Raw genomic sequence first — 26,080 nt, 5'->3', positions numbered from 1 at the left:
GAGCTGATACATCTCAGGGCCAATTACAGCACCTTGAGTGAAGCCCTCAGCCAGCAACAGAAAGTCCTGCAGAAACTCCATTTTCTGCATCAAAACTGTTCCTTCAGTTCACAGAGTGAGTGGCTCTAGTACTGCATGTCAAAAGTCTGCAAAACAGTAAAAAGCAGCAAGTAAAACATTAATGATCTTTGCTTACTGCTCACTTGTGTGAACTCCTGTGTAAAAGGAGTTTGTATTTGATGGAAACTGTTGTTTGTTCTTTCTGCACAGAGAGAGCATGTCAACCCTGTCCACAGGGCTGGGAGCAGTTCAATTCCAACTGTTACTACTTCTCGACAGCGTGGAAGAGCTGGCCATACAGTCGCATTCACTGCCTTACACAGGGAGCTGACCTGGTGATTATAGAGAGTGAAGAGGAACAGGTACGATACTGAGTGCGTGTGCGTGAGTAAGTGAGTGAGTGAGTGAATAAGTGAGTGTGTATATGACTGATTGAATGAATGGGTATGTGAGTGGTGAAGTGAATGAGGAAAGGACAATATAAATTTTAGTGGTTACAGCAGACCTAACATTGTGTACAAAAGATGAACAGCAAGCAGAAAACAACTGTTTTCATTCTTGTTTGTGAGACTGACTTAGCACTGGCGTTTAAGTGAAAATTGATTTAAAGGTGTAAGGCCATTCTCAAGAGTTAAGCTAGGAATTTTTATAAATTTTGGTCCTGATTTTGTTTCCCATATTCACATACAATGAAGAAGGTTTGATATTGTTGTTCTTTGTGTAGCTCATTTATTAGTGTGTTGCGTGATTTGTGTTATTACTCAGTATCTCACAGATCAGGATGTCTCAGTGTGTGTCATAATCATTCTGTGTCTGTGTTCAGGAGTTCATCACCAAACACACAAACGGTAAATTTTACTGGATTGGACTGAGTGACTCAGAAAGAGAGGGGACCTGGCTCTGGGGGGACAGAACGCATCTGCTGAAAGGGTAAGAAATCATAAAGACACATCACAGGGGAAAACTTTGCACACAGAGGAGAAACGTGGAAAAAAACAACATGAAAAAACTCACAAACTAGTGATCTACATCCTACAGATAGCAAAGCAATAAGCATGTACTTCTGCAATTTTACTCAATGAAGGTTTTGACACAATGTATGCCTTTATGTATAATACTTTTTTTTTCTCTTTCTTCCCCATATTAGTGGTATGGGTAGTAAGTATAAGTGAATGCAGTGTTGAAATGCTACACAACCAATTAAAATTTTAATTCAGCATTGTAGTGGGTGACTTTATAGACTAAATACCCTGAATACACTATCTGTCTACAGTTTCTTACAGTGCAGTATCAGAGACTGCAATATGTAGAGAATGTGAAGGAGGACTCATTTCATCCCTGTAGGCAGCAATAGAGAGGGATAGCTTCAATGTCTCATTCAGTCTCTGTCCTTTCTATTCTAGATTCTGGAGGAGGGGACAGCCAGATGATTATTATATGCGCAATGGAACAGAATACCCTGATGCAGACTGTGCAGTTACTGTTCCAGGTGAAAACACATGGGCCGATATGAACTGCAATTTTAACAGGAATTACATCTGTGAGACTGACGCTTTTTATGATGAATGATTTAAAAATGCAGCCAATGGAAAAATCTGCACTTATACCAGAAAATTTAAATGTTAATCAACAGAAGGTTAATATAGTGCACTGAATTACAGTAAAACGATTCCTTCAGTGAAACAAACACAATGGTATCAGCATACAAACATGAAGGTCACCCAGTTCATGGATGAGGAGCAATGAGCAATAAGCAATGCTTTTATGGCCTGAATCTTCCTCCGCATGAGGAAAGGGATTAGACCTGTGCTCGTTCCGTGTGGGTGTGACGGGAGGGGTGTTGGTGTCTGCGGCTCTCAGTGTGCTCACCTAACGGTACATTCTGAGGTGTTGGCAGCAAGTCAGTGGAGAGAGACAGAGACAGAGAGAGAGAGAGAGAGAGAGAGAGAGAGAGAGAGACAGAGAAAGAGACAGAGAGAGAGAGAAAGAGAGAGAGAGAGAGACAGAGAGAGAGAGAGAGACAGAGAGAGAGACAGAGAGAGAGAGAGAGAGAGAGACAGAGAGAGAGAGAGCGGCAGAGAGAGAGAGAGAGAGAGAGCGGCAGAGAGCGAGAGAGAGAGAGAGTAAGAGGGGTGGGAGTGGCTGTAAGGAAAAGAATAACATCTGCAAGCTCCAATATGCTCCTTTTTGTCTTACCATGTGCAAGTCATGACTTTGATGAATAAAAATTTATTATACTGCTACCTCCATGATGGTGACCTGCCTGATGTGGCTAGTAGTGGATTCCTGCAGTGGGGTGGGGGGATGCTGGAGGGGGATGAGTTATCCCAAGTCATCCCCCAGCTCCACCTTCCTGGTGTCTCAATGCAAGTTCCTGTTTCAAGTGAAATACCACAATAAGATGCAGAGATCAGAAACTGGAAAAACAGGAACATACAGATCATTAGCAGCAGGGCACCTTCTGAACGGCTCAGAAATGGATGCATCTGTAGTACATACAGCTTCAGAGGGTATATACAGTGGACTGGTCTCTCCAGACAATGCTGTGTACAGCACCTGGGGCCAGACCTCAAGCAACAGCCCAGAACCTCTGAAAACAGGTAAGGACACCTGTACAGTGTGTTGGAGATGGTGTGTAGAAACACTATATGAGGGAGGCAAGGTTTGTAATCCAGCACAACTGTATCAGAGAGTATTAAATATCAGCCACAGAGTGTGATAAGGCAGCTGAGATATCAGAGATAAAGCAGACAACTTCAGCTGCGTGTTGCCTTCACCGTATCAGCAGTAAGGCAGAATTGTATCTGCAGTATTTTGTGTCAGCATTATGTATATCCACAAATGTTGCTGTTAGCAAACAACAATAGGAAGTTACTCACAAGTACAAAGCAGCTGTTGTCTAATTTGAAATCAGTTTGTTTGTTAAAACAGTCTTTTGGCAGTGCTATATGAAAACCATTAAGGAACTGTCTATTTATTTGGAATAATGTTAAGAAATACATGTACTATAATGGATGTGTAAATTTGTAAATTTCAGATTTTTTTTCTGATGTGTGATGTAATAAGCAGTTGAATGGAAAAGTCAATATTTCATCTAATATTTAGTTGACTTTTGAAAATGAAGATGAATTTAGCAGTACGAATTAATGTGTTAAAATGTGTAACTGCTGAAAATATTGGGCAGATATTACTGTTAGCTCAATAATTCAATGCAAATGTGCATAAATGCATATGATCATGAAATAGATGTTGAAAAGCATATGAATTACATGAAGGATCAAGGGGTTACAGGCCACAAGCCGAGCTAATGATTCACACCAGCAATGACAAAACTTGAAATGAAAGTTTTAATATATTTTATAAATAAGCGAATAACACAGCATTACAGAGCTGCAGGGATGGTCACTATAACAGGCAGACAGCAGGCAGGACACTGCGACTACCACTTGAAGGTGCATCACACGTGTTAGAAATGACAGCCATTTTCATCACTTGGGACTGTGTGATATGGATGCAGAGGGGATCTGGCTCTGCTGAAAGAATAGAAATTTTAAACACACAGGGGACAACAATACAGAGATGCTGGACATGGAACAGGACTCTCTATCTCCCAAAGAGTGATGTGCAGTACAGCCCATCAGAGAGCCCTGTCCGGATGCCTCACATCTGAATTAATTTACAGATGGAAAAATAAGAGTGAAATGCTGGAAGAGCCCTGGTCTGTACCTTGCATTCAGTTACTTTCCTGTTGAAAAACAGGTGGAAACACACAAACATTTCACATTTACCATTTTTATAACAATAATATTAATAATAATACTGCACACCAGAACTCAAGATTTGCATGCTTATGTGATCATATTTTGCTTTTAAAATGTTGGGCAATAACAGCCGAGTCAGAACCTTTCTTGAACAGAGAAAAACCCATCATAGAATCCTTACTCCTACTGATCAGCATAGTACTGAGTGCCAAACAGAGACACACTGGTAGAGCCTTTTTGTATAAACACGCACCACTGTACACAGTGTTCACACACCCTTAATGATCTTCTGTCTTTTTCACTTGTCATGTTAACACAACACACAGTTATGCTTTTCTCTCAGAGTGATATGATTGCCAACAAATTTCAGGAGCCAGCCTACACCCCAAGCAACTTCCTGTCCTGCTTCCTCTGTCAGCTAAAGCACTGCAATCCACAACCACAACTTTGCACCAGAAAAAAAAAAAAAAAAACACAGAGAAACACAGAGAAAAATTTAACACTCAGTGTCTTCCAGCGCTGAGGGAGGAGGGATGGTGGAATCAGTTCATATATAAACAGAAGACTACCTGAAACTGCATTTTCGGTTCATTCAGTTGGTTAAGAGATGATACCTGTGTTTGACCGACAGTTTAACGACAGATTATAAAAATCCAGTCCATCTTCCACATCTTACAACCCAAAAATATTAAAAACATTCCCATTGAATGTAAAATTGAGGGGAATAGCACTCTCTGAATGAGTGGTGGTCGTGTCAGGTAGCTGTGGCATAGCTCAGCTCGAGAGGAGAGGAACCTGTAGCTGGAAAATGAAATAATTCCAACAATGTGATTAATATTATGATTAAAGCTGTTATTTGTCCATACTGTGAAATATGCTCTGGGCAGCATGGTGGGCCTTGACTAGAGGTTAATGGCTTCCATTCCCACCTCTCCTCTCTCAGGAAATTAGGGTGTGACATAGTCTGAGGTGAAAACCACTGACTCCTTCCTCCAGACAGTCTCCCAAAATGGACCAGCAGGTCAGTCACATGTGTAACATGTGTGATAATAACAACAGACATCATACTCATGATGTGACAGCTTATTTGATCAAAGCTGAGGAGTAAACATTGCCCCTGGACAGGATACACTCATAACAGAGCATTCACACATTCAGGACCACTGAGCCATTTTAAGTTTTTCATTGGCTTCATAGAGACAAAACACACCATTAAAGTCAATTCAAGAATGACAAGGGTGTCAAAGTGACCAACAAAATGCAAGGCCAGTTTTAGCCCTCTTTCCTGTTTCTTTTCTTTCAGGAAAGGACATTTTTTAAAAACTTAAAAGGGCACAGACAACAGAAACACCCACAACTCATATACTGTAGGTGTTACATACAGAGGAGAAAAAGAGAGCTGTCTAGAAGCAACAGCCATCATTGGTATTGGCACACAATCTGGCAACTTGGGGAATGTCAGACAAACATACAAAACTTATGGATCCATGTATGACGATTATTTTGACATGCGGTACATTGTGAAGCGATAGGGACTTCGTGACTTATTCAACCGAGAAGCAGGAGTGTGAAAATGGGTGAAGAAATTAGTTAAGATATTACTTTGCAGAAGTTTGAGCTGTCTTCATAACGTGATTACTTCGGTATGTACAATTATGTGACTAGCATCCTTACAAAGCTCCGGTTCTGCTCTTTCTTGTGATATGTGTTCCATATTTATGCAATGACGAGTTGATGAGTAATTTGATTTTAAAGGTTTTATAAGATAAGTCTTTTATTTTTATTGACTTTTTTAACTTTATTTTACTGTAATGTCAACATCAATGAAAAGATACCATTACAACATTCTGGAAAATTCACAATCACATCTGGCAGTGTTCAGTCCCATACTAGTTTTAAAATATATACAGTATCAAAAAACAATTATCTGTAAACTACAAAATATAATTTGGACACCAGAAGAAAACAAAGAACCTTAAGTATGCTTACCTGCACGGTCGAAAATACACACCAAAAACCACACGCTCTTCCTCAAGGGTTTGAGTAACTCCATTTACCTCAGAAAGTGACTGTGAAGATCGCTGATTTGTTCATTTCCTTCAGTTCGCTCAGCTCTTTCAGTACTTCTTGTTCAATCATAATAATAACATAATGGAAGCATTCTATGTTGCCAGTACAGAACATAACTCTCCTAGGAACAGCACACATTTTGCGGAGGGTGCTCTCCATTAAAGGAAAGGCGATTGATAGAGCACCCAAGGACCATTGTTTGGACCTGCTTCTATAGATGTAGTACAACATGCAAGAAATTAACATTAATAATAATATTAGCATTATTATATTTTCATTGGAAATTCTTGGGCAATAACAGTTTGATCAGTAACAACCTTTCCTGGACAGAAGAAAGCCCATCCTAGACTCTACTAATTCACCATAGTCAAACAGAGACACAGTGTTTTAGCCTTTTGTATAAAAACATAATCACCAACAAATTTCCAGGGCCAGATTAAACACCAAGCAACTTCCTGCTCTGATTCCTCTGTCAGCTAGGCTAGAGTACTGCAGATAACAACCACAACTACTGTGCGCCAGATCTCAAGTGGACTTAAAATGAAATAAAATAAAAAATGCTTTCTTTTTTGTGATCAAAAACACTGCACCCCAAAATTTTACCAGCACCCTTTGTCCTCCTGCACACAGAAAAATGCAAACACAACTGTTTAACACAGAAATGTTTGAATGAAAAACAGTAAATTTTCCACTCAGCGTCATCCAGCATTGAGGGAGGAGGGATGCTGGAATCAGTTCATGTATAAACAGGGAGGTGAAGGAAGGAGCCAGCCTAATAACCCCAAATATATACCTGCATCCTGCATCTACACGCCAAATTATTTTCTTTTAGCATTATGATGTGTGCTACCAAGTAGATATTACAGTAGCACTGGGCTCTGTTGTCTTAGCTGAGTGCTTATGGTACTTCTGTGTAATAAAATATTAACTTGGACTACCCAAAACTGTATTCTGGCATCCTTCAGTTGGTTAAGAGATTGAGTTATGCCTGTGTTAGACTGACAGTTTAATGACTAGCTGTAAAAATGCATTCCATCTTCCACATTTTCCAACATGTTTATTTTATCTAACCAGTATTTATAGCCCAATGCAGCAGCATTGCAGGCCAAAGAAGGCAGGTAGAGTAGATTGTGAAATAGTTTTCTTTGACATGAACACCATAGCAAACAGAAATGAAACTCAAACATACACCAGCTCTCATGTTAATTTCTTTGGTTGGTTCTGCTTAAGAGAACTGGTATCCAACAAAATATGTCAAAAATGGGTAGGGAAACTGCTGACCACCCAGTGTGCAGAGAAAGGAGTGATGTTCTGCAGAGCTCATCATTTCAACAAGTTTGGAAATTGTTTCACTCGACTCTCATTGTTAGTACTATTGTTAGTATTTATTTCTTTATTTTTCCTTTCCACTTACTATATTTTGTCAAGTCTTACAGTTCCCACAGCTTCTAAGTTCCATTTGAACCCCTGGTTATGAGTCCAGTTACTTCTGCCTGTTCTTCAGGATCTTTGTTTTTGAGTGCCACATAAGCAATCATCAGCATTGTGCCAGACAGGAAGTCATTCAATGTTCGCTCTTTGCCAGGCTGCTCTGCTTCCCTAGGCCTTCATGTGTGACATCATGTGCAAACATCCATTACAAATGTAATTAATACTATGATTACAACTGTTTTTTTGGCTACTGTGAAATATGTAATATTCTCTGGACAGCATGGTAGGCTTTGACTGAATGTTAATGGCTTCCCTCCCCGCTTCTCCTCTCACAGTAAGTTACGATGAGGACGTAACCTATTCTGAGGTGAAAACCACTGACTTCTCCTTCCACACAGTGTCCCAACAGGAACCAGCAGGTCAGTCACATGTATAAAAGATGTAATAATAACAACAGACATCACACTCATGATTCGACAGCTTATTTGATCAAAGCTGAGGAGTAAACATAGTCACTGGACAAGATACATTCATAACAGAGCATTCACACACACACGAGACCACTGAGCCATGACAATGAAGATGTTGTGAGTTTTTCATTGGCATTATCGATACAAAACACATCTTTAAAGTGAATATGAGAGTGAGAAGGGTGTCAAAGTGACCAACAAAATGCAAGACCAGCTTCAGTCCTCAAACAACTTCCTTTTTTTTTCAGGACAGCCCATTTTTAAGCTAAAATCATACAGACAACGAAAACGCCCAGAGCTTGTATAGCTATAACATACAGATGAAAAAAGAGAAATCTCTAGAAGCAACAGCCTTCATTGGTAATGCACACAATGCATGCATCTACAAAAGATAATGAAGGGACATACACTGCACTCGCCTTCCCTAGCAATGACGTGTACAACACAGTGGGCCAGACCTCACACAATATCCCAGGAGACCAGAACAAAGGTAAGGATCTGTACAGTTTACTACAGAGTGCGTGAATGCTCTATGGGAGCATTAAAACATTAGTGATGAAGGTATATTTTAACTGTATTTTGCTATCATCATATCAGCACCAAGACTGAATTGTTTCTGCAGGACATGCTGACTTGTGTCTCAGCATTGTGTATCTCCACATAATACATTTTGATCAAGCGCAAAAAGACCAAGTTAGTCACATGCAAAAAGTGGAAGTTCTCTGGTAGTCAAAGTGATGTTTCATATTCATATATATAATATAACAGATATTTTTGTGCCCAAAGTCAGTATAGTTACATGTTATAGTCATTTGGAACTATTTTTGTAGTGCAATGTAGATTACAAAATACTACTAATATGTGTATTATAATAACAGAAATGTTGTAACTTAAAGTAGGCAGGATCAATGCAAGGTCATGGGCAAAGGGCAAAATATACTTCCAGTGAGAGCCTTGGATTTGCTTACCATAAAATAAAAGATCTTATACCATACAAAGAAGACCGCTGAGCTAAAGGCGTATGGTCTGTTTCACTCTCTCTGTGAACACAGTACACAGATACCAAATGAAGACATGAGTGACATTGTGAACAATGGAATACATTTTACCCCAAAAACAACTTCCTACTCTGTGAGCACAGCTTCTCTTTTCAGCTAAAATACAGCAGGCATCTGAAACACCCACAGCTCATTCAGCTGTGACATAGAGAGGGGAGGCAGCAATATCACACTTTGATGCTCTACAAAACAGGAACAAAGTTAATGTAATAAAGGGTATGATATTGCACTATACTGTTTACTTAGTACACAGCCTTATCCAGGTTGACTTATATAGTTCATATTTTACACCCATTACCCATTAACACAACTGCATCTGCACTAATTAGGCCATTCAAGTTAAACAGTCTTTAACAAGAGCACCACAGCAGTGCCACACTTTAGAACTGAACCTGCAACATCAAGGATATAAATCAAACTCCTTAACCAGCACTCCACACTACCATTTGTGTTTGATATGTAACCCTGTGCATGAAAATCTTGTGGGAACTGTCTCTGTAGTGCATATTAACACTGCAATACTGAGAGGGGAGAAAAGTGGACAAAGCTCACACCCCTACAGAATGGCTGCAGTGTGTCTGGGGCTGCTGTGTGCTGTCTTACTGACTGCCATCATAGCCCTGTCTGTCCACAGTGAGTATGACACACTGCCATGAACACACACTGTGTGTTTACTGTATGTTTTATACTGTCTAATGTGAATATGTCTGTATGTGTACAGAAAGTGAAACACTTTTTTAAGGCTTTCATTTTTATGTTCATTTTTATATTTTAGGTGTCAGTTATTATATTTTGAGTTGCTAAGCGTGTACTATGACAGCATCATTGACAATTTGACATTGACAATCATATTCCATGTTCATTCTAATACAATTTTTTGTGCAAAAGTGTATTAGTTCTTTTTTTTGTTATAAAATAGCTAAATATTTTTGGACATCGAATTTTTTCAAAGAAATTCCATCTGTATAATTCAAAAAGTTTATGGAGTGGTATAAAGTCAGTTTCAATTCCTGTTATCCTGTCTGCTACTGTCTCCTCACGCTGAAGTAAAAATGCCCTTAAATGGATGGCATTCAAAGTCAGGGATGCGCTAATCATAATACAGCTTCTGAAAATAGAGTTGTGGCTGTCTGCTGTACAATTGTATGCCTCCTCTGCTAAAATTCACACAATGACTTTGACAGATGATAATGGTGAACTTGAGATGGTTTTCAGATTCAGCTTTAAAATATTAGACAAAACTACATGTATTACATTGACACATATTGTTGTGTGAACAATGGCCTGATTGATTAATTATAGTATTTATGTAGTAGTTATATGTAATAGTTTCCAATTCTATCTGCTAATATATTTCCGGATGTTTTCCCCTCATATTTTAGATGCAAGCCTATCCCACAAATATTCAACAATGGAGAGGAATCTGGAGCACCTCAGAGCCAATTACAGCAACATCATTGAAACCAGCAGCCAGCTACAGAGATACCACAACAGATTCCTACAGAAAGTCCCCCTGTTGGAGAAATACTGCCCTCTTATTTCACAGAGTGAGTGCCACTACTATATTTGTAGCTGAAAAAAACGGCAAACAGAAGACAACAACAGGGAAACAATGATGATGTATTAATGATCTTTCCTTTTTCTTGTTTGAGTGAAGTCTTGTTTTAAACAATCTTGTTTGCTGTGTAAAGGTATTTGAAAGAAAATGCTGTGTTTTTTCCTGTACAGAGAGAGTGTGTAAACCCTGTCCACAGGGTTGGGAGCAGTTCAGATCCAAGTGTTACTACTTCTCTACTGAGACTAAGTACTGGCTTCCCAGTCGCAGTGACTGCCTAGGACAAGATGCTGATCTGGTGGTTATAGACAGTGAAGAGGAACAGGTAAGACTGAGTGAGTGAGTTAGTTGCTTAAAATTAGTGAATGTGAGTTGTGTTCCAAATAACATTATTGAATGCTCAGTAGCCACAGTGGAACTGACTTTTCCCCATATTTTAACACTCTTATACAGGGAAGGGGGTTTGATACTTTATCTGTTTGTTAAACTCATTTATCAGTGTTTTGTAGCTCAATTATCTTTGTTTTGTATGTTTTGTATGATTTGTGCCCTCTGGAATACAATGTATCATCTGTGAAATGGACTATGGGCAGGGTGGTGAGTCTGGTTTGGCTGAGTGGCCCTGTTCCCATTGTTAGACCTCTTGTATTCTTTTTTTTTCTTTTCTTCATTTTCACTGAATGGCCAATGGCCAATTGCCAATTCCTGGAATTTTTGGAATTCCCAATTTCTCATTGATGTTTGATCCCATTGTACAACCCCCACTGTCACTCCGGGAGAGCATGGACAAGCACGTGCCCTCCTCCGAGACATGTGATGTCAGCCGCTGCTTCTTTTTGCACTGTGGTCCATAAACTAAGCTAGCACAGAGGTGAGTCGGAGGAAGACATGTCATATGCAGCTTTGGGACGTGGCGCCCGATCGACCAGCAGGGGTCGCTCTTGCTAATGGGACTGAAGCCCCTACCGACGTACCCACCCCTATCCCCCCGCTGAATGAGGCCTGTGAGCTCCTGGTCACTGTCGGCGGATCGAACCCGGGCCGTAGCATTCAGTCTACACTCGGAACAAGTGCTTTCACCAACTGAGCCACTCGGGAGCCCCCCGATCTCTTATATTCTTATGTATCAGTGAGGACCGTGTGTCTCTCAATGTCTCTCTCAGCAGGATGAGTAGTGAGAGTCATTCTGTGTTTTTTGTACAGGAGTTCATCTCCAACCACACAAAAGAAGGTGAATACTGGATTGGATTGAGTGACTTGGAAACAGAGGGGACCTGGCTCTGGGTTGACAGAACTCCTCTACAGAAAGGGTGAGAAATCTCACTTACACATCAGACAGAGGAGAAAGTTGGCATAAAGTCATGAATCTCCATCTCACAAACATGGTCTACATGTCTCAGTAATATGCATGAATTTCTGCAGTTATACATAGTCAAGATTTTCACACAACACATGCCTCTGTGTTGTATCGTGTGTGTTTTTACGTATTTCATCCTCAATCTGTGTAAGTGATGGGAGTACTGAGAACACTTTACAAACTATTACAATTTGCATTCAGATTTGTATTGAGACTAAAAACCCTGAATACATTCCCAGTCTGCAGTGCCATACAGTAAAGTAACAGAGGCAGCAATAGAAAGATAATGTGAAGGAGGAGTCACTGTATCCCTGTAGGCAGCAATAGAGAAGTACAGCTTCTCGGCCCTATTCAATCTCTCTCCTTTCTTTCCCAGATTCTGGAGGAATGGAGAGCCTAATGATTATTACATGAGTAAGAATCGCCCAAACCATCGGTATCCAGATGCAGACTGTGCATTTACATTTCCTGGTGAAAATACATGGGCTGATAAACCCTGTTATTCATATGGGACGTATATCTGTGAGACTGAGGCTCTGCTCCCTTGAATATCTTTTTTTATGAGGAACAATGTAAAATGCTGCAAATGGAAAAATCAAGATGATACATTTTTATTCCGCAATGCTTTTAAACATTAATCAGTTTCTTTGAAAATGTTCATCCTTTGTTATGTATTAATGTAGTAAAACATGCTTACATGCTGAAAATGATGGAATGCAGTATAACAGTATTTTTACATATTTTAGATTTTGTCATTCTAAAATAATTCCAATGAAATACAGTAAGGAACAGAGGGTTTTGGGTCATCGTCTTATTGAGAAAAAAAGTGTACATAATTCGCTGCACTGATGAGTAGACAGCGAGAAAGAATTTTTAAAGCACATTATATTAGAGCATCTCCTAAGAAAATAATATTCTAAATAAGTACTTTATTCTCTTCATATTCATGCACTTTAAATCATGGCTACATCCTGTAACTCTACTGCCACCTCTGGGTGTGGCTTTGCTTTTGATGTGTTAAATGTACCCCACCCTGCCTTAGTGAAGCTATGTGTATAAATATAAACACAGTGTAAGAATAACAAATTCATTACCATATATACTAAACTAATTGCATTTATAAAATGTACATTTAAGCCTTTGGCTGGAGTGATTGAGTGGCATTACTGTGAATCCAGAGCATCAGAATGCTTGGCTGTTAAACATGGCATTTAGTCATTGGAAGATTGTTTGCTTATTGGTGTGTACATCAATCAGAGAAATAAATATGAATATTTTGACGTTTCCAGTTTGTGCGCATTCATAACCATCACCCCCTGCCCTCTGACCTGCGTGTAAGTGTGGCAGGGTGACAGGAACACCCAACTTGCCCGGCAGGGACTGAACAAGAACACAACTAAACAAACTGCCGATTTAGCCAGTAGCTGTATCTGGAGCTACAGAAAACAGCAAACAACGGAGAACGGGGTTCAGTCAAACCAAAAAAACATCCCAAAACACACAACAAATATCAAAAACTCCCATGTCCCACAGCCTACTGTTCATTGAGGCCCCTTTCATCCTTGGTCTAACAAAGGAAACAAGCCACACCTAAGCTGATAATCAATCAGCCCCAGCTGTGCAGGTGCCTGTCTGTGAGGCTGCTACTGTCCCAGGTCCTGAAGATTCCCAGACTGTAGGAGGAGAGACAGCAGCCAAAAAAATCCAGCAGTGGCCCTTGCTGCTACTGCCACGTCCACCATCATAGTGATGTGAGGCAATATTTTCAGTTGATTTTATGTTTTTCGTATGCTTCGTTTTTTTGCTTACTCAAAAAGTCTTAACATTCTGAGCATTGAAGCACACCAAATTTACAATTAATTAATAAATGTGGATAACTTAATTGCATAATACATAAATAGATTATATATTATTAAAACATGTTGCATATAGAAAAGTAATATGTTCAAAAAATATGTGTCCACTTGTAAATATCTGCTTGTAAAAAAGCCTTTAATATGGTATTACCTACACTTTATGTCTCTTTTGTGATAACAATATGGATATCCTTGCAATATCTTGATTCTGTTTTTTAACTCTTGACTCTGTGTTTTAACTCTTTAGTATGTGTCGGGGCTCAGGCAAGGACTCAGGCATGGAGCTTCAGGTTCCAAGCGTCTTTATTGAAACGGACAAAATCGTGAATCAAGAACAGGCAGTGTCGAGACCAGGCAGGCAGTCCATGGGCAAAACCGGGGTCGGGAACAGGAACAGGCAGGGTCAGGAACCAGGCAGGCAGGCAATCAGGCAATAGTGTAAAGGCAGCAGGCAAAAACGAGGTCTGGATATGGGCAGGGTCGAGAACGGGAAAAACACGCAGACAGAAGCAACAGTGGGACGTAACAGGTGAAACACACTGAGACAAACTAGCAACAGGACAGGGACACGCAGGGAAGATATAGGGCTGAGGTGACAAGGAGATGGGATGCAGGTGGGCAGGCAGGCAGGTGAAGGCGATGAGGCAATCAGGCGGTATGTAGCCATGGCTTGATTGAGGAATGAGTCACAGGTGCGCTTGATGAGTGGGTGTGGTTGAGCCGGGTTGAACTGGGCGTGGCTGAGCTGGCTGACTGGGAGCAGGTGTGACTCTCTCTCTCTCTCTCTCTCTCTCTATATATATATATATATATATATATATATATGCAACTATTCATGTTATGTGTCAGCATTGTATTTGGAATAGTATAGTCCCTCTCTCCTGTGTATTGCAATGCACTCACATGTGAATGTACGCACGCGTTTAGTGCTGTCGTGAGTATGCGACTTTCCCTGCCTCTTTAGATGCGCTTTCTGCTTTGTACAGAATGCACACCACAGAAACTCCCAAACTATCATATGACGCGCAACTCTATCACCCACTCCTTGCGTGCCTTTTATTTAAAGTATTACACATTACCTCACCCTGTCCTGGTGGAACGTTTTTTTTTTCTTAATGTAAATGCATTGCTCGTTCAGCTGTGGGTAGCTGCATTCTCGATGTATCCGATTTACGCTGGGTTCTTGGTTCAATATGCTTTCATGATGCTTTGGTGAAAATTTGAATGGAAGCAAATCATTCGTCATTTATTCCTGAGTTATGAAATGCGCAAAGCAATGCGTATTTTTCTTAAGAATTTCTTTTTAAAATTGTGAACAAAATCGATTGTTTTTGTGTAGATTATGGAGTCTTTTGTTGTAAAAAATTTATAAAGTAAATGACAAAACTCAGCTTTTTAAAAGCAGGTGTCCACATTCAAACTGTGCTTTCCAGTGCATGCTGAGGATTGAACAAGTTTAGTTGTTTATTGCGTCCTCTGTTGTTCAGACAATGTAATTAAAACCAAAGAGAGCATTTTGGGTAAATTCTGAAGAGATTACTAACGTAATTCGAAGAAACTGCAGATAATATCAGACAGACAATAGGAAACATTTTTTTTTACTTCCATGATGGCAAACGTCACTTTGTTGTATCGAGATGTATCGTTTCACTCCCCAGTTATTCTGATATTTTTTTTCCAGTTTTGCTATTAACGTGTAAATTATTCAGAGATGGACTTTTTTGGTCTTACTTTGTCCTCATTCATACCCTATTTGCTTGTATTTGCACATAATGTGATACCATATTTCTATTTCATATTTCAATGATAATGTATATGTTTTTGCTTTTGCAATCTGCTTACATTTTCTGGGTGTGAAAACTAGACAATTTCAACTAATCCCAACAAATAAGGAGATGCATTTTAACATTGCCTTCTAATGAAGATGTAAGCAAAAGAGTGAGTGTAAGCAACCCACACGCACTTCCCCCACGGTTGGAATAACACTGCTCCAGTTCTCCCGGATTGAATCTACGAGGATCGCTGGTTCGTTCATTTCCTCCAGTTAGTCCAGTTACTTGCAGTGCTTCTCGTTCACTGGATCTCACTCAGTTCGTTCAGCGCATTTCCTTCTCTGGCCATACAGTGGCGACTTGATACATTGTTGCTCGATTTAAGATACCTCGAACCGAGATGGCAAATTGTGTCATTAGGCTGCAGGGCCGATGACATGCCGCTTAAATTCAACCAGACAAGCAGACGGAAAGATAAAACTGCAAACATTAAAAACAATATGTCATCGTTTTAAATAGTAAAAATAAGAATATGAACAATATCATGCTAATCTATATGAGTGACATGATCACCAACAAATTTCAAGTGCAAGGCTATACATCAAGCAACTTCCGGTCCTGCTTCCTCTGTCAGCTAGAGTACTGCGGGCCACAACCACAACTATTTTTAATGAAACACCCACTTTGCACCAGGTCTCAGGTGGAATAAACATGAAATCAATTTTTGAAAGCATTTTAAAATGCTTACTATGTTGTGCCCCAAAAACACTGCACACCAAAATTATTTTAACCTCCCACACATGGTAAAATGGAATCACACCTGGGAAAATAATATTTAAAAAATCTCTGGATTCTACAGACAGAGTAAATTTTACAGTTAGCTTCTTTCAGCACTGAGGGAGGGGGGACGCTGAAATTAGTTCATAAATAAACAGGGGACTCCCTAAAACTGTGTCCTGACTTGATAAGTGATTAAGTTATGCCTGTGTTAGAAAGACAGTTTAATGACTAAAATCCAGTCCATCTTCCACATTTTCCAACCCCTTTATTCCGTCTAACCAGTATGTTCTCTGAGACAATCTGGGAAAAATTTTTTTAAATGATTCCCATGTAATGTAACATTGAGGGGAAAAGCACCCACCGGATGAGTGGTGGTAGTGTCAGGTAGCTGTAGCATAGATCAGCTCATGAGGAGAGGAATCTGTTGCTGGAAAATGAAATAATCTCAATAATGTGATTAATACTATGATTAAAGCTGTCATTGGTGGGTACTGTAAAATATGTAATATGCTCTGGGCAGCACGGTAGGCTTTGACTGACAGTTAATGGCTTCCATTCCCACCTCTCCTCTCTCAGTAAGTTACGATGAGGACGTAACTTATTCTGAGGTGAAAACCACTGACTCCGTCCTCCAAACAGTCTCCCAAAATGGACCAGCAGGTCAGTCACATGTGTAACGTATGATAATGACAACAGACATTATACTCATGATTTGACAGCTTATTTGATCAAAGCTGAGGAGTAAACATTGTAAACATTTGAGTAAAAAGTGTTCACACATTGGACCACTGAGCCATATAAACGATGATGTTTTGAGTTCTTCATTGGATTTTGCAGATACAAAACACAGCTTTAAAGTGAATACAAGAATGAGAAGGTCACCACAATGTGCAAGACCAGTTTTAGCCCTCAAACAGCTTCCTGTTTTTTTTTTTTCTTTTTTGTTTTTTTTTTGTTTTTTCCAGACAGACCTTTTTTTTTAAAGCTAACATAGTATGCACCGTGGAAAGACCCTCAGCTCATTTATCTACACAGAGGAGAACAAAAGAAATCTGTGTGATGCAACAGCCTTCATTGGTAATGCACACAATGCACGCATCTACAAAAGATAATGAAGGTACATACACTGCACTTGCTTTTCCGAACAACGACGTGCACAACATAGTGGGCCAGACCTCACACAACAGCCCAGGAGCCCAGCACACAGGTAAGGACCTGTACAGTCTACTATAGAGAGTGTGTGTGTCTGTTCTATGGGAGTATTAAAAAATGATGATGTGATAAAAGTGATAAAGGTGAATTTTAAATCTATTTTGTCATCACTGTATCAGCACCAACACAGAATTGTTTCTGCAGGTCACAGTGTAACAATGAGTTCTGTTTCAGTATGATGTAATACACTTTGAGCATTTTAAGCCTTCAAACAACTTCCTGTTTCTTTTTTTTTTTTTTTTTTTTCAGGACAGGCCATTTTTTAAAAGCTAAAACAGTACAGGTCACAGAAACACCCACAGCTCGTATAGCTATAACATACAGAGGAGAAAGAGATCTCTAGAAGCATTTACATTTTACATTTACATTTACATTTATTCATTTGGCAGATGCTTTTGTCCTAAGCGACTTACAAGTGAGGATGCAACTTACAAGTGAGAAGCAACAGCCTTCATTGGTAATGCACACAATGCATGCATCTACAAAAGATAATGAAGGGACATACACTGCACTCGCCTTCCCTAGCAACGACGTGTACAGCACAGTGGGCCAGACGTCACACAATATCCCAGGAGCCCAGAACAAAGGTAAGGATCTGTACATGGATCTACAGAGAGTTAATGATAAAGGTGAATTTTAACTGTATGCTGCCATGGGGAATCACACCAACAGCCTTTTGGTTACAAGCCATGTTCCTTACCATTACACCACATTGATTCCAATTAATCTGTTAAAAGGTGTGAGAGTGCATTTCATTACTTTTTCCGCAGATGGCATAACCCAGAGTGATTTTTATATGACACAATACCCTGGAGAAATTCCTGTCCAGCTCATTTGTTTGAATAGTAATATTGCAGGACATAGTAAAACCCACACTTCAGGGAGAGGTAGAAATGTAATATTTCATGCTCTACAAAACTATGACAAAATGAATGTGATAAAGAGGGTGTTATTAAGACAGGCTTATCCAGAGTGACTTATATAGTTCATATTTTACACATTAGTCATTAAAACAGTTGGATCTGCACTGAAGGCTGACCACATTAGACAAGGTCACAACAGCAGTGCCTCACTTTGGACTCAAACCTGCAAGTTCTGGCATAGAAATCTCCTTAAGCACCATTCCACACTTCCATTCATATTTTATATATTTTATGTACATGAAAATCTTGTGGGAACTGTCTCTGCAGTGCAAATAAACACTGTAATCCTGACAGGGGAAACAAATGGGCAAAGCTCACACCCCTACAGACAGGCTGCAGTGTGTCTGGGGCTGCTGTGTGCTCTCTTACTGACTGCCATCATAGCCCTGAGTGTTCACTGTGAGTATGATACACTGTCAGTGTTTGTGTGTTCACATTATGTTTTATACTGTCAGTGTGACTATGTGCATATGTATACACATGAGTGTGTCATAAACTTCAGTTTTTTGCTGTAAGGCTTTCAATTTGATGGTGTCTTCTGTTACTGTGTCATTTGTACATGTCTAAGACATTTGTATTATGCTGACACATACTATTGTGTGACAAATGGCCTAACTGACTCATTATATTTCCTAAGACATGTAGTAGTTGACATGTTTGTCAGCTAATATGCATGCTACTGTTTATCAGCTAATAAGTATGTTTCCCCCTCATATATTAGATGCAAGCCTATCCCAGGAATATTCAAAAATAGAGAGAGATCTGGAGTGGCTCAGAGCCAATTACAGCAACCTGACTAAAGGCAACAGCCAGCCACAGAGACACCACAATAAAGTCCCTCAGAATGGATCCCTGATGGAGAAATACTGCCCCCCCAGTTCACAGAGTGAGTGTCCAGCTGAAGAAACAGCATACAAAAGACAAGATGATGTCCTAATGATCCTTCCTTTTGCTTGTTTTAGTGAAGTTTGTGTTCATGGATCTTGTTTGCTCTTTAAAGATATTTAAAAGAAACTGTTGTGTTTCTTCTGTACAGAGAGAGAGTGTAGACCATGTCCACAAGGCTGGGAGCAGTTCAGATCCAAGTGTTACTACTTTTCTACTGAGTCGAAGAACTGGACAGACAGTCACAGTTACTGCCAAGGACAAGAAGCTGACCTGGTCATTATAGAGAGTGAAGAGGAACAGGTAAGATACTGAGTGAGTGACTAAATGACTTAAAATGAGTGAATGTGAGTTGTGTTAAAAATAACATCATTGAATGCTTTGTCACCACAGTGGACCCTTTTCCCCCGTATATTAAAACTCTTATACAGGGATGTGGGTTTGATCTTGTTGCTTTTTGTAAAACTCATTTATCAATTTCTGATAAAAATTTGTGTTATTGCTCACTATCATCATGTTTTCTGGCATAAAATATATTATTTGTGATTAGATGTGATGCTCAGTATCTGACAGATCCAGGATGTATCAGTGTGGACTGAGTCTCTTAGTGTCTTTGTCAGCAGAGTGAATAGTGAGAGTCATTCTGTGTCTGTGTTCAGGAGTTCATAACCAAACACACAATTGAAGGTGAATATTGGATTGGACTGAGTGACTCAGAAACAGAGGGGACCTGGCTCTGGGTGGACAGAACCCCTCTGCTGAAAGGGTAAGAAATCCTAGAGACACATCATAGGGGAAAACTAAGAAATCTTTCAGACACATTGTCCTGGATACCCCTACAGACAGAGGGTAAATTTGACATGAAAGAACATGAAGTTCCATCTCACAGACGTGTGATCCACATCTTAGAGAGCTCAGCATTAATTATGGACTTCTGCGTTTAACTTTCACTGAGCATTCTGTTGCTCAGTGTATCATTATTATTATGCCTATTATTTTACCTATCCCTTCGCCATGTTGTGTAAATGAAGGAAGTGTTTTGAATTCTGTACAAGCTATCATAATTTGCTTTGAATATTTCCTCCCAGTCTGCAGTTCCATACGGTACAGTAGCAGAGACAGCAATAGAGACAGAGAATGTGAAGGAGGAGTCACTGTATCCCTGTAGGCAGCAATAGGGACAGAGAATGTGAAGGAGGAGTCACTGTATCCCTGTAGGCAACAATAGGGACAGAGAATGTGAAGGAGGAGTCACTGTATCCCTGTAGGCAGCAATAGGGAAGTGGAGCTTCGGTGTCTCAGTGAGTCTCTATCCTTTCTTTCCCAGGTTCTGGAGGAGTGGAGAGCCAAATTATTATTACAGGGGTAAGAGTCACTCAGACTATCTGTATGCAGATGCCGGCTGTGCATTTACATTTCCTGGTGAAAATACATGGGCTGATAAACCCTGTCATCTCAATGGGTGGTATGTCTGTGAGACTGAGGCTCTGCTTCCTTGAAAATGTTTTTTATGAGGAATAATTTGCAATGCAGCTGCTGGAAAAATCAACTAAAAGTTTTTTTTTTTTTTTTTTTTTTCCATTCCATAATATGTTTAAATATTAATTGTCTCACAAGCTTAATCATGTGTCCTCAGTCAATGTGATAACGCATATGTCTGCTTTCAGAAAATGCTAGAACAGTGCAAGTGTATTTGTATGCATTTTCATTTGCATATGCATTTTTGTATGCATATATTATATATATATATATATGAAGTGTCACCAGCAAAAAAAAAAGTATTACATGTGTGCATGTGCAAGGACAATACTGTGCTCAAGAGGTACTTTATTTGCATTAGATTTGTGTATTAAAATCGCCACAGCTTGCGACTCTACCACCAGCTCTTGTGCAGGGCTTTGTGTTTCCTGTGTTAAATTTACCCCTCCCTGCCTTGGCGTATCTTTGTAAATACATTGAGTATTCAGTAAAGCTGTATAGAGCAACTCTCGATAGCTGTCTTCTTTAAGTGAATTTGATTTACACTGAATCTAACCATCAGAATGCTGTGCTTTGGGCTTTAAAGATTTTAGTCATGGTGAAATTCCCATATGAAAATAAAATGTATTGAAATGTACTGATATACAGTTTGCAATACATTTAAGCAGCAATAATTTATGCATTTTAAATATAAAAAATCAACACTAATTCTCAATACATTATTTTTATATGGTTTGTGTGTCGGTTTGCACATTTATGGGTACATTAATTATAGACAGAAGTATTTTTTTCTTTATCCTTATTAGGATCTTTCGTAGCCTAGATTTGAGTGCAGTGCAATACCTTTTTTCATTTTTCAAATGTAAACATACAGTATGTTCTTGCTTATTAGGTGTGCTTTTATTTTCTGATAGTAAGAAACAGTACAGTTCTCAACAAATGAATATCAGTCAGGAGGAATAAACTCAAGTCCAAACCCTGCGTGTAACTGCACCCTCCCTGTGTAGTAGTGGAGTGGTGCAGTGCAGATGCATATTTACCTTGCTTATATCACACCAAACAAACAAATGGAGGCTACACCTAAGAACTCATTGTTTTTATGTGATAATCCACTTTAACAATTTTAACAGTTTTTTATCACTTTTGATGCAGTTTCATGCAAATACCATGAACCAGCTGAGCAGAACAGAGGTGTGCAAAAACACTGGTATATGAGAAGTAGCTGTACACCCATTTTACATTAGAAAAATCATGCAGTTGGTGAGATCATTACATTAAAGCAGGTAGAATACCTGAACTAAACACTGCTTCAACAAACAACGGTATTGTTTTCTCCCAGTCAGTCCAGGTACGCTCACCTCTTACCTTCACCCGCTACCCTGAAACACTGCTTCTTCACCTCAGTGCCCATTTTCAGAAGCATCTTAATGTACATTGATGCAATCAGCAGCTATACGCTAAGAGGCTGTGTGAGAGATTTTGTACGCAGAGGAGAGGGCAGCTGGATTATCAGTGCTGTGTGGGGTAATGCATATGGGGTGGGGGTGCGAAGAGACAGCACAGAGCCGTAGAAGTAGCATAAGCCGATCAGGGAGAGAAACACAGAACAAGGGAAACAGCAGTAATAAAAAGAGGTTCTGCTGTTCTGACTCTGTGGGGAGTTCATGCCACCACTGGAGGACCAGTACAGAAAGGCATCATGGCTGAGAGGAGCAACCCTGTTTGGAAGGAACAGTAAGTTGCCCCATCGCAGAGCGTAGGGATCTGACCAGTGCATATGGTTTGAAGACTGATTGTCAGCATGAGAGCGCTGAACCATTCATTGTCTTGCATCAGACTGAACGCTATGGCCGAACCCAAGGTTTGAACCCAACCATGTCACTAGCCAACAGTGACTGGGAGCTCATAGGCGGAGCATATTGGCTTCGTTCACCCGGGGATAGGGGTGGGTACATCAGCAGGGGCTTCAGTCCCATTAGCAACAGCGTCCCCTGCTGGTCGATCAGGCACCTGTGGTCCACGTGCCAAAGCTGCATATGAAATGTTTTCCTCCGACTCATCTCTGTGCTAGCTTAGCTTGTGGACCGCTGTGCAAAAAAAAGCAGTGGCTGACATCACGTGTCTCGGAGGAGGGCACGTGCTTGTCCATGCTCTCCCGGATTGACAGTGGGGGTTGTGCAATGGGACTGAATGATAACAAATCGGACATTCCAGAATTCGGGGCATTGGCCATTCCAAAAAAATTGGGAAGAAAATGGAAATAGGGAAAAAAAGAAAATCAAATGCATCATATATGTTTCAAATCCGTTTATTCTGTTGAACAATGTATATTATTTAACAATCAGGAAAAAAAATAATAATTTTACAACAACAGTGTAATATAACATTGAGGAAAAAATATCCCTAGAGTGTGTTGTTGCTGTTAGGCATAGCATAGCTCAGCTTTAAAAGAGAGAAACCAATAGCTACAAAAGAAAACAACCTCAAAGCAACACACATCATGACTAGGTAGCCATAACATGTATTGGAGATAATTTCTTTGCTTTGCCAGATAAAGTAGCTAATGTCTTACAAGAAGGTAGACAGTCAAGCAACTCGTTTGAGTGAGTGTACAGTATTTTGGAAACAATTCTATTAACAGGTATGGCTAATTTGCTGTAAACTGCCCATGCCTTATGAATCTAACACACACTGGATTTGGAGCAAATAAATCCTGAAAAATGGCAGGTACACGGTATGCCCCAAGGAGAAAAGCTGGGAAACACTCCATTTTACATTACACTACATTCGTTTAGCAGACATTCTTATCCTGAGCCACGCCCAGCACAGGAGAACAGAATGGTATCCATCCAATTTAAATAAGCAACAGTGACAGACCAGGCTAGCAACACTCCCAGAGTGAGTGTGAGCACAACACCATTCAAGCACGTCTGACCTCTGACCTTACTGTGCAGAATAACCCCAAAGTACTGGGGAGTCAGCACCACCGACGACTTCCTTCCTCTGCTTCACCTTTGAGCCAAGTGCAGCATTTGATCTCATGTGCTCCACTAAAATGCCTAACTGTACAAATGGAGAGTACAGTAGTTATTATTAATTAACGTTAGCGTTATTTGTGATGCACTGGATGAGGATATCTGGCTAAGTAAATGATAAGTGTAATGTAACTGACACACTGGCATTACCATCTGCACCTTGTTATTAACAGACATAAGAACAGACAGGCTTTCAGATTGTTTACTCAGCGATTATATACACGTGCTTCACCAACAAGTAAAAAAAATAACTCCAGTGGGTGATACCGGAGATTTGGGTGCTTAATTAGATTGCGCTGGACTGCAAATTTAGCTCCCTTGAAACCTGAGATGAGGTGGCGACAGGTGGTGTTGACACATGACGGCTTCTCACTGTCTTGAGATTAATTTGTGCTTTGGCTGCAGGCGAGTGTCCGTACCTCTGGTCCAACCCCAGATTTCAAACAAGTAATGTTATAGAATCAAAGAGCACAACCTCTGTGTCACCATTTGATTAAAGACAGCGCAAGAGTGGCCCCAGGCTGCTGTATGCAAAAAGGAGTGTGTGTCTCTCTGCCTGCCTCTCTGCAGGCAGAAAGAGACACACTTGTCCTGTGTGTGCAAAGGCTCGTGGGGAACGATCTGTCTCTGTTCGGCATGCTTGAATTAGCACACTCAGGAGGCTCCTCTCTCACAATCAGCCAATGACTACTCTGGAGTCTTTTAAAATTATAACTGTTTCACTTTGTACTGGGACTAGTCCTCTGTCTGATCAGTTCTTGTGAGTGAGTTTAAAAAAAATCTCACTGGTGTCCTTGATGCGCTAACATCGATATGATTCAACCCAGGGCTGACTGGGAAAGATTGCATCACAAACCCTTACTCCTGATCTCCCCTTTCACTTGCCATATATAATCAGACATAGGAAAAAATATCATCTATCACACAAGGAACTTAACTGCATTACTTGTTTCCCGGGAGCATGTTTGCTGTCAGACCTTGTTGTGGGGTCATGCTTCCCAGTCTTCTGTCTGTATTATGTTGGATGGAACTATGTTTCAGTTTGAGACAGCAGCCCAATTTCAAGCTGATAACAGTGCTGAAATGCAATCAATGGCTGTAAGAGCAGCCAGTGTTAGCTGGGTGATAAAAGCAAACCTGCAATTACCAGACTGGGGTACCAGGCTGGGGTAATTCTACAATTTCATGTTTTACCACCCCACATCCTAAATATACTGTTTCAAGAGGACACGAAAACATTAACAATTATACCAACTAAACATAACAACTAAAATGAATTTATTAAGTGTGTGTATTAGTGGAAGCGTACTTCTTTGGATTGACTTGGATTCCAGTCCTCCATGCAGGCACGCAGGTCAGTCCAGCCATAGGATGCCGCTGAGACAGAAGCCAGTCCTGCCCATAGAAGGAAGACACTGGTACCCTGGATCCAACCAGGGAAAGGGTCAGAGCCAGGAGGTGGACCACAATAATGCCCAGGAATGAGACCTGCAGGTAGGAAGAGAAGAGTGAATGGGGGGGGGGGGGCTAGTATATACAAAACAGCTGCTGCAACAGAAAACAGATGATAGCAGGGAGTTTGGATTTGCTAGATAAGATTGGTTTCAGCAGACTAGTCATAAATATATGAATTTTCTGTCTTCATTTATTAAACTGCCATTCAAATGAAACTTTTCCATCAGGCAATGCTGATCAAAGCATGCCTGAGTGGCTTGTTCACAACGTATGATGCCTACCACCTGTAATAGTGAACACAAAGCTTGACATCTAAGCCCATGGGTGTTGGAGCAATTCTCTTTTGTTGGAATTATAATTTGAGGAAATATTCTATCTTAATAAAAAAACGGAATAATAGCTTACTACAGACTTTGTTTGTAAGGTTCATGAAAAAAAAGATTAAAACATGAACGTGATAAAGCATACCACGGTGTTACTTATTGTCAAACTTGATGAAGCAAAGACAAAATATTGGTGATGTATATTTTATGGCATTTTATTACGTTCCAAATTTAATTAAAAAAATTACATAATTTACAATAATTCACAATAATTTACAAAAGTGCAGCAATCTGAGGTTGAGGGCAAAACCGTTGGAGAGAGAATAGAACAGAACTAAAGCATTTCTGCAGTGACAAAATGGGGTGTAGGAAGGACACTTTCCCTGTTTCAGATATGGGTGAGGACAGGCAGAAGATGAATACTACGCTAGAGAGCGTTGGCTTGAGAAGACAACCAAGGCAGTTGCTTTCCGTCGTGTAGTGGTTATCACGTTCGCCTCACACGCAAAAGGTGCCCGGTTAGGAACCGCGTAAGTGCATATTGTGATCTTTGGTGTCCACCGCAACGTAGAAAAGAGCTTTTAAGAAAGAAGAATCC

At 40.1% G+C, this 26,080-nt stretch overlaps 1 protein-coding gene across 1 annotated transcript; it reads left to right on the top strand.

Annotated features, from left to right (window-relative positions):
* The first annotated feature begins 2,377 nt into the window (after window positions 1–2,377).
* On the top strand, window positions 2,378–25,189 carry LOC118774532. The gene is made up of 11 exons (XM_036523879.1): window positions 2,378–2,660; window positions 7,658–7,741; window positions 9,352–9,483; window positions 10,233–10,397; window positions 10,579–10,730; window positions 11,609–11,715; window positions 12,139–12,215; window positions 19,027–19,191; window positions 19,342–19,493; window positions 19,850–19,956; window positions 25,051–25,189. The coding sequence occupies exons 1-11, from the start codon at window positions 2,378–2,380 to the stop codon at window positions 25,187–25,189; spliced, it is 1,563 nt and encodes a 520-aa protein (XP_036379772.1).
* The last annotated feature ends 891 nt before the right edge of the window (window positions 25,190–26,080 follow it).

Source organism: Megalops cyprinoides, chromosome 3 (genome assembly GCF_013368585.1).
Source record: "Megalops cyprinoides isolate fMegCyp1 chromosome 3, fMegCyp1.pri, whole genome shotgun sequence".
Classification (NCBI taxonomy): domain Eukaryota; kingdom Metazoa; phylum Chordata; class Actinopteri; order Elopiformes; family Megalopidae; genus Megalops; species Megalops cyprinoides.
The sequence above is the reverse complement of the archived record's forward strand: the minus strand, read 5'-3'. Positions and strand labels throughout refer to the sequence as shown.

What these genes read in the sequence shown, in the direction of transcription:
- LOC118774532 (XM_036523879.1), top strand. Translation starts at nt 2,378, where the DNA reads ATGAGTTATCCCAAGTCATCCCCCAGCTCCACCTTCCTGGTGTCTCAA. An exon ending in CTGCCCTCTTATTTCACAGA is followed by an intron (nt 10,398 to 10,578) that starts GTGAGTGCCACT and finishes TTTCCTGTACAG; the next exon opens with AGAGAGTGTGTAAACCCTGT. An exon ending in AGAACCCCTCTGCTGAAAGG is followed by an intron (nt 19,957 to 25,050) that starts GTAAGAAATCCT and finishes TCCTCCATGCAG; the next exon opens with GCACGCAGGTCAGTCCAGCC.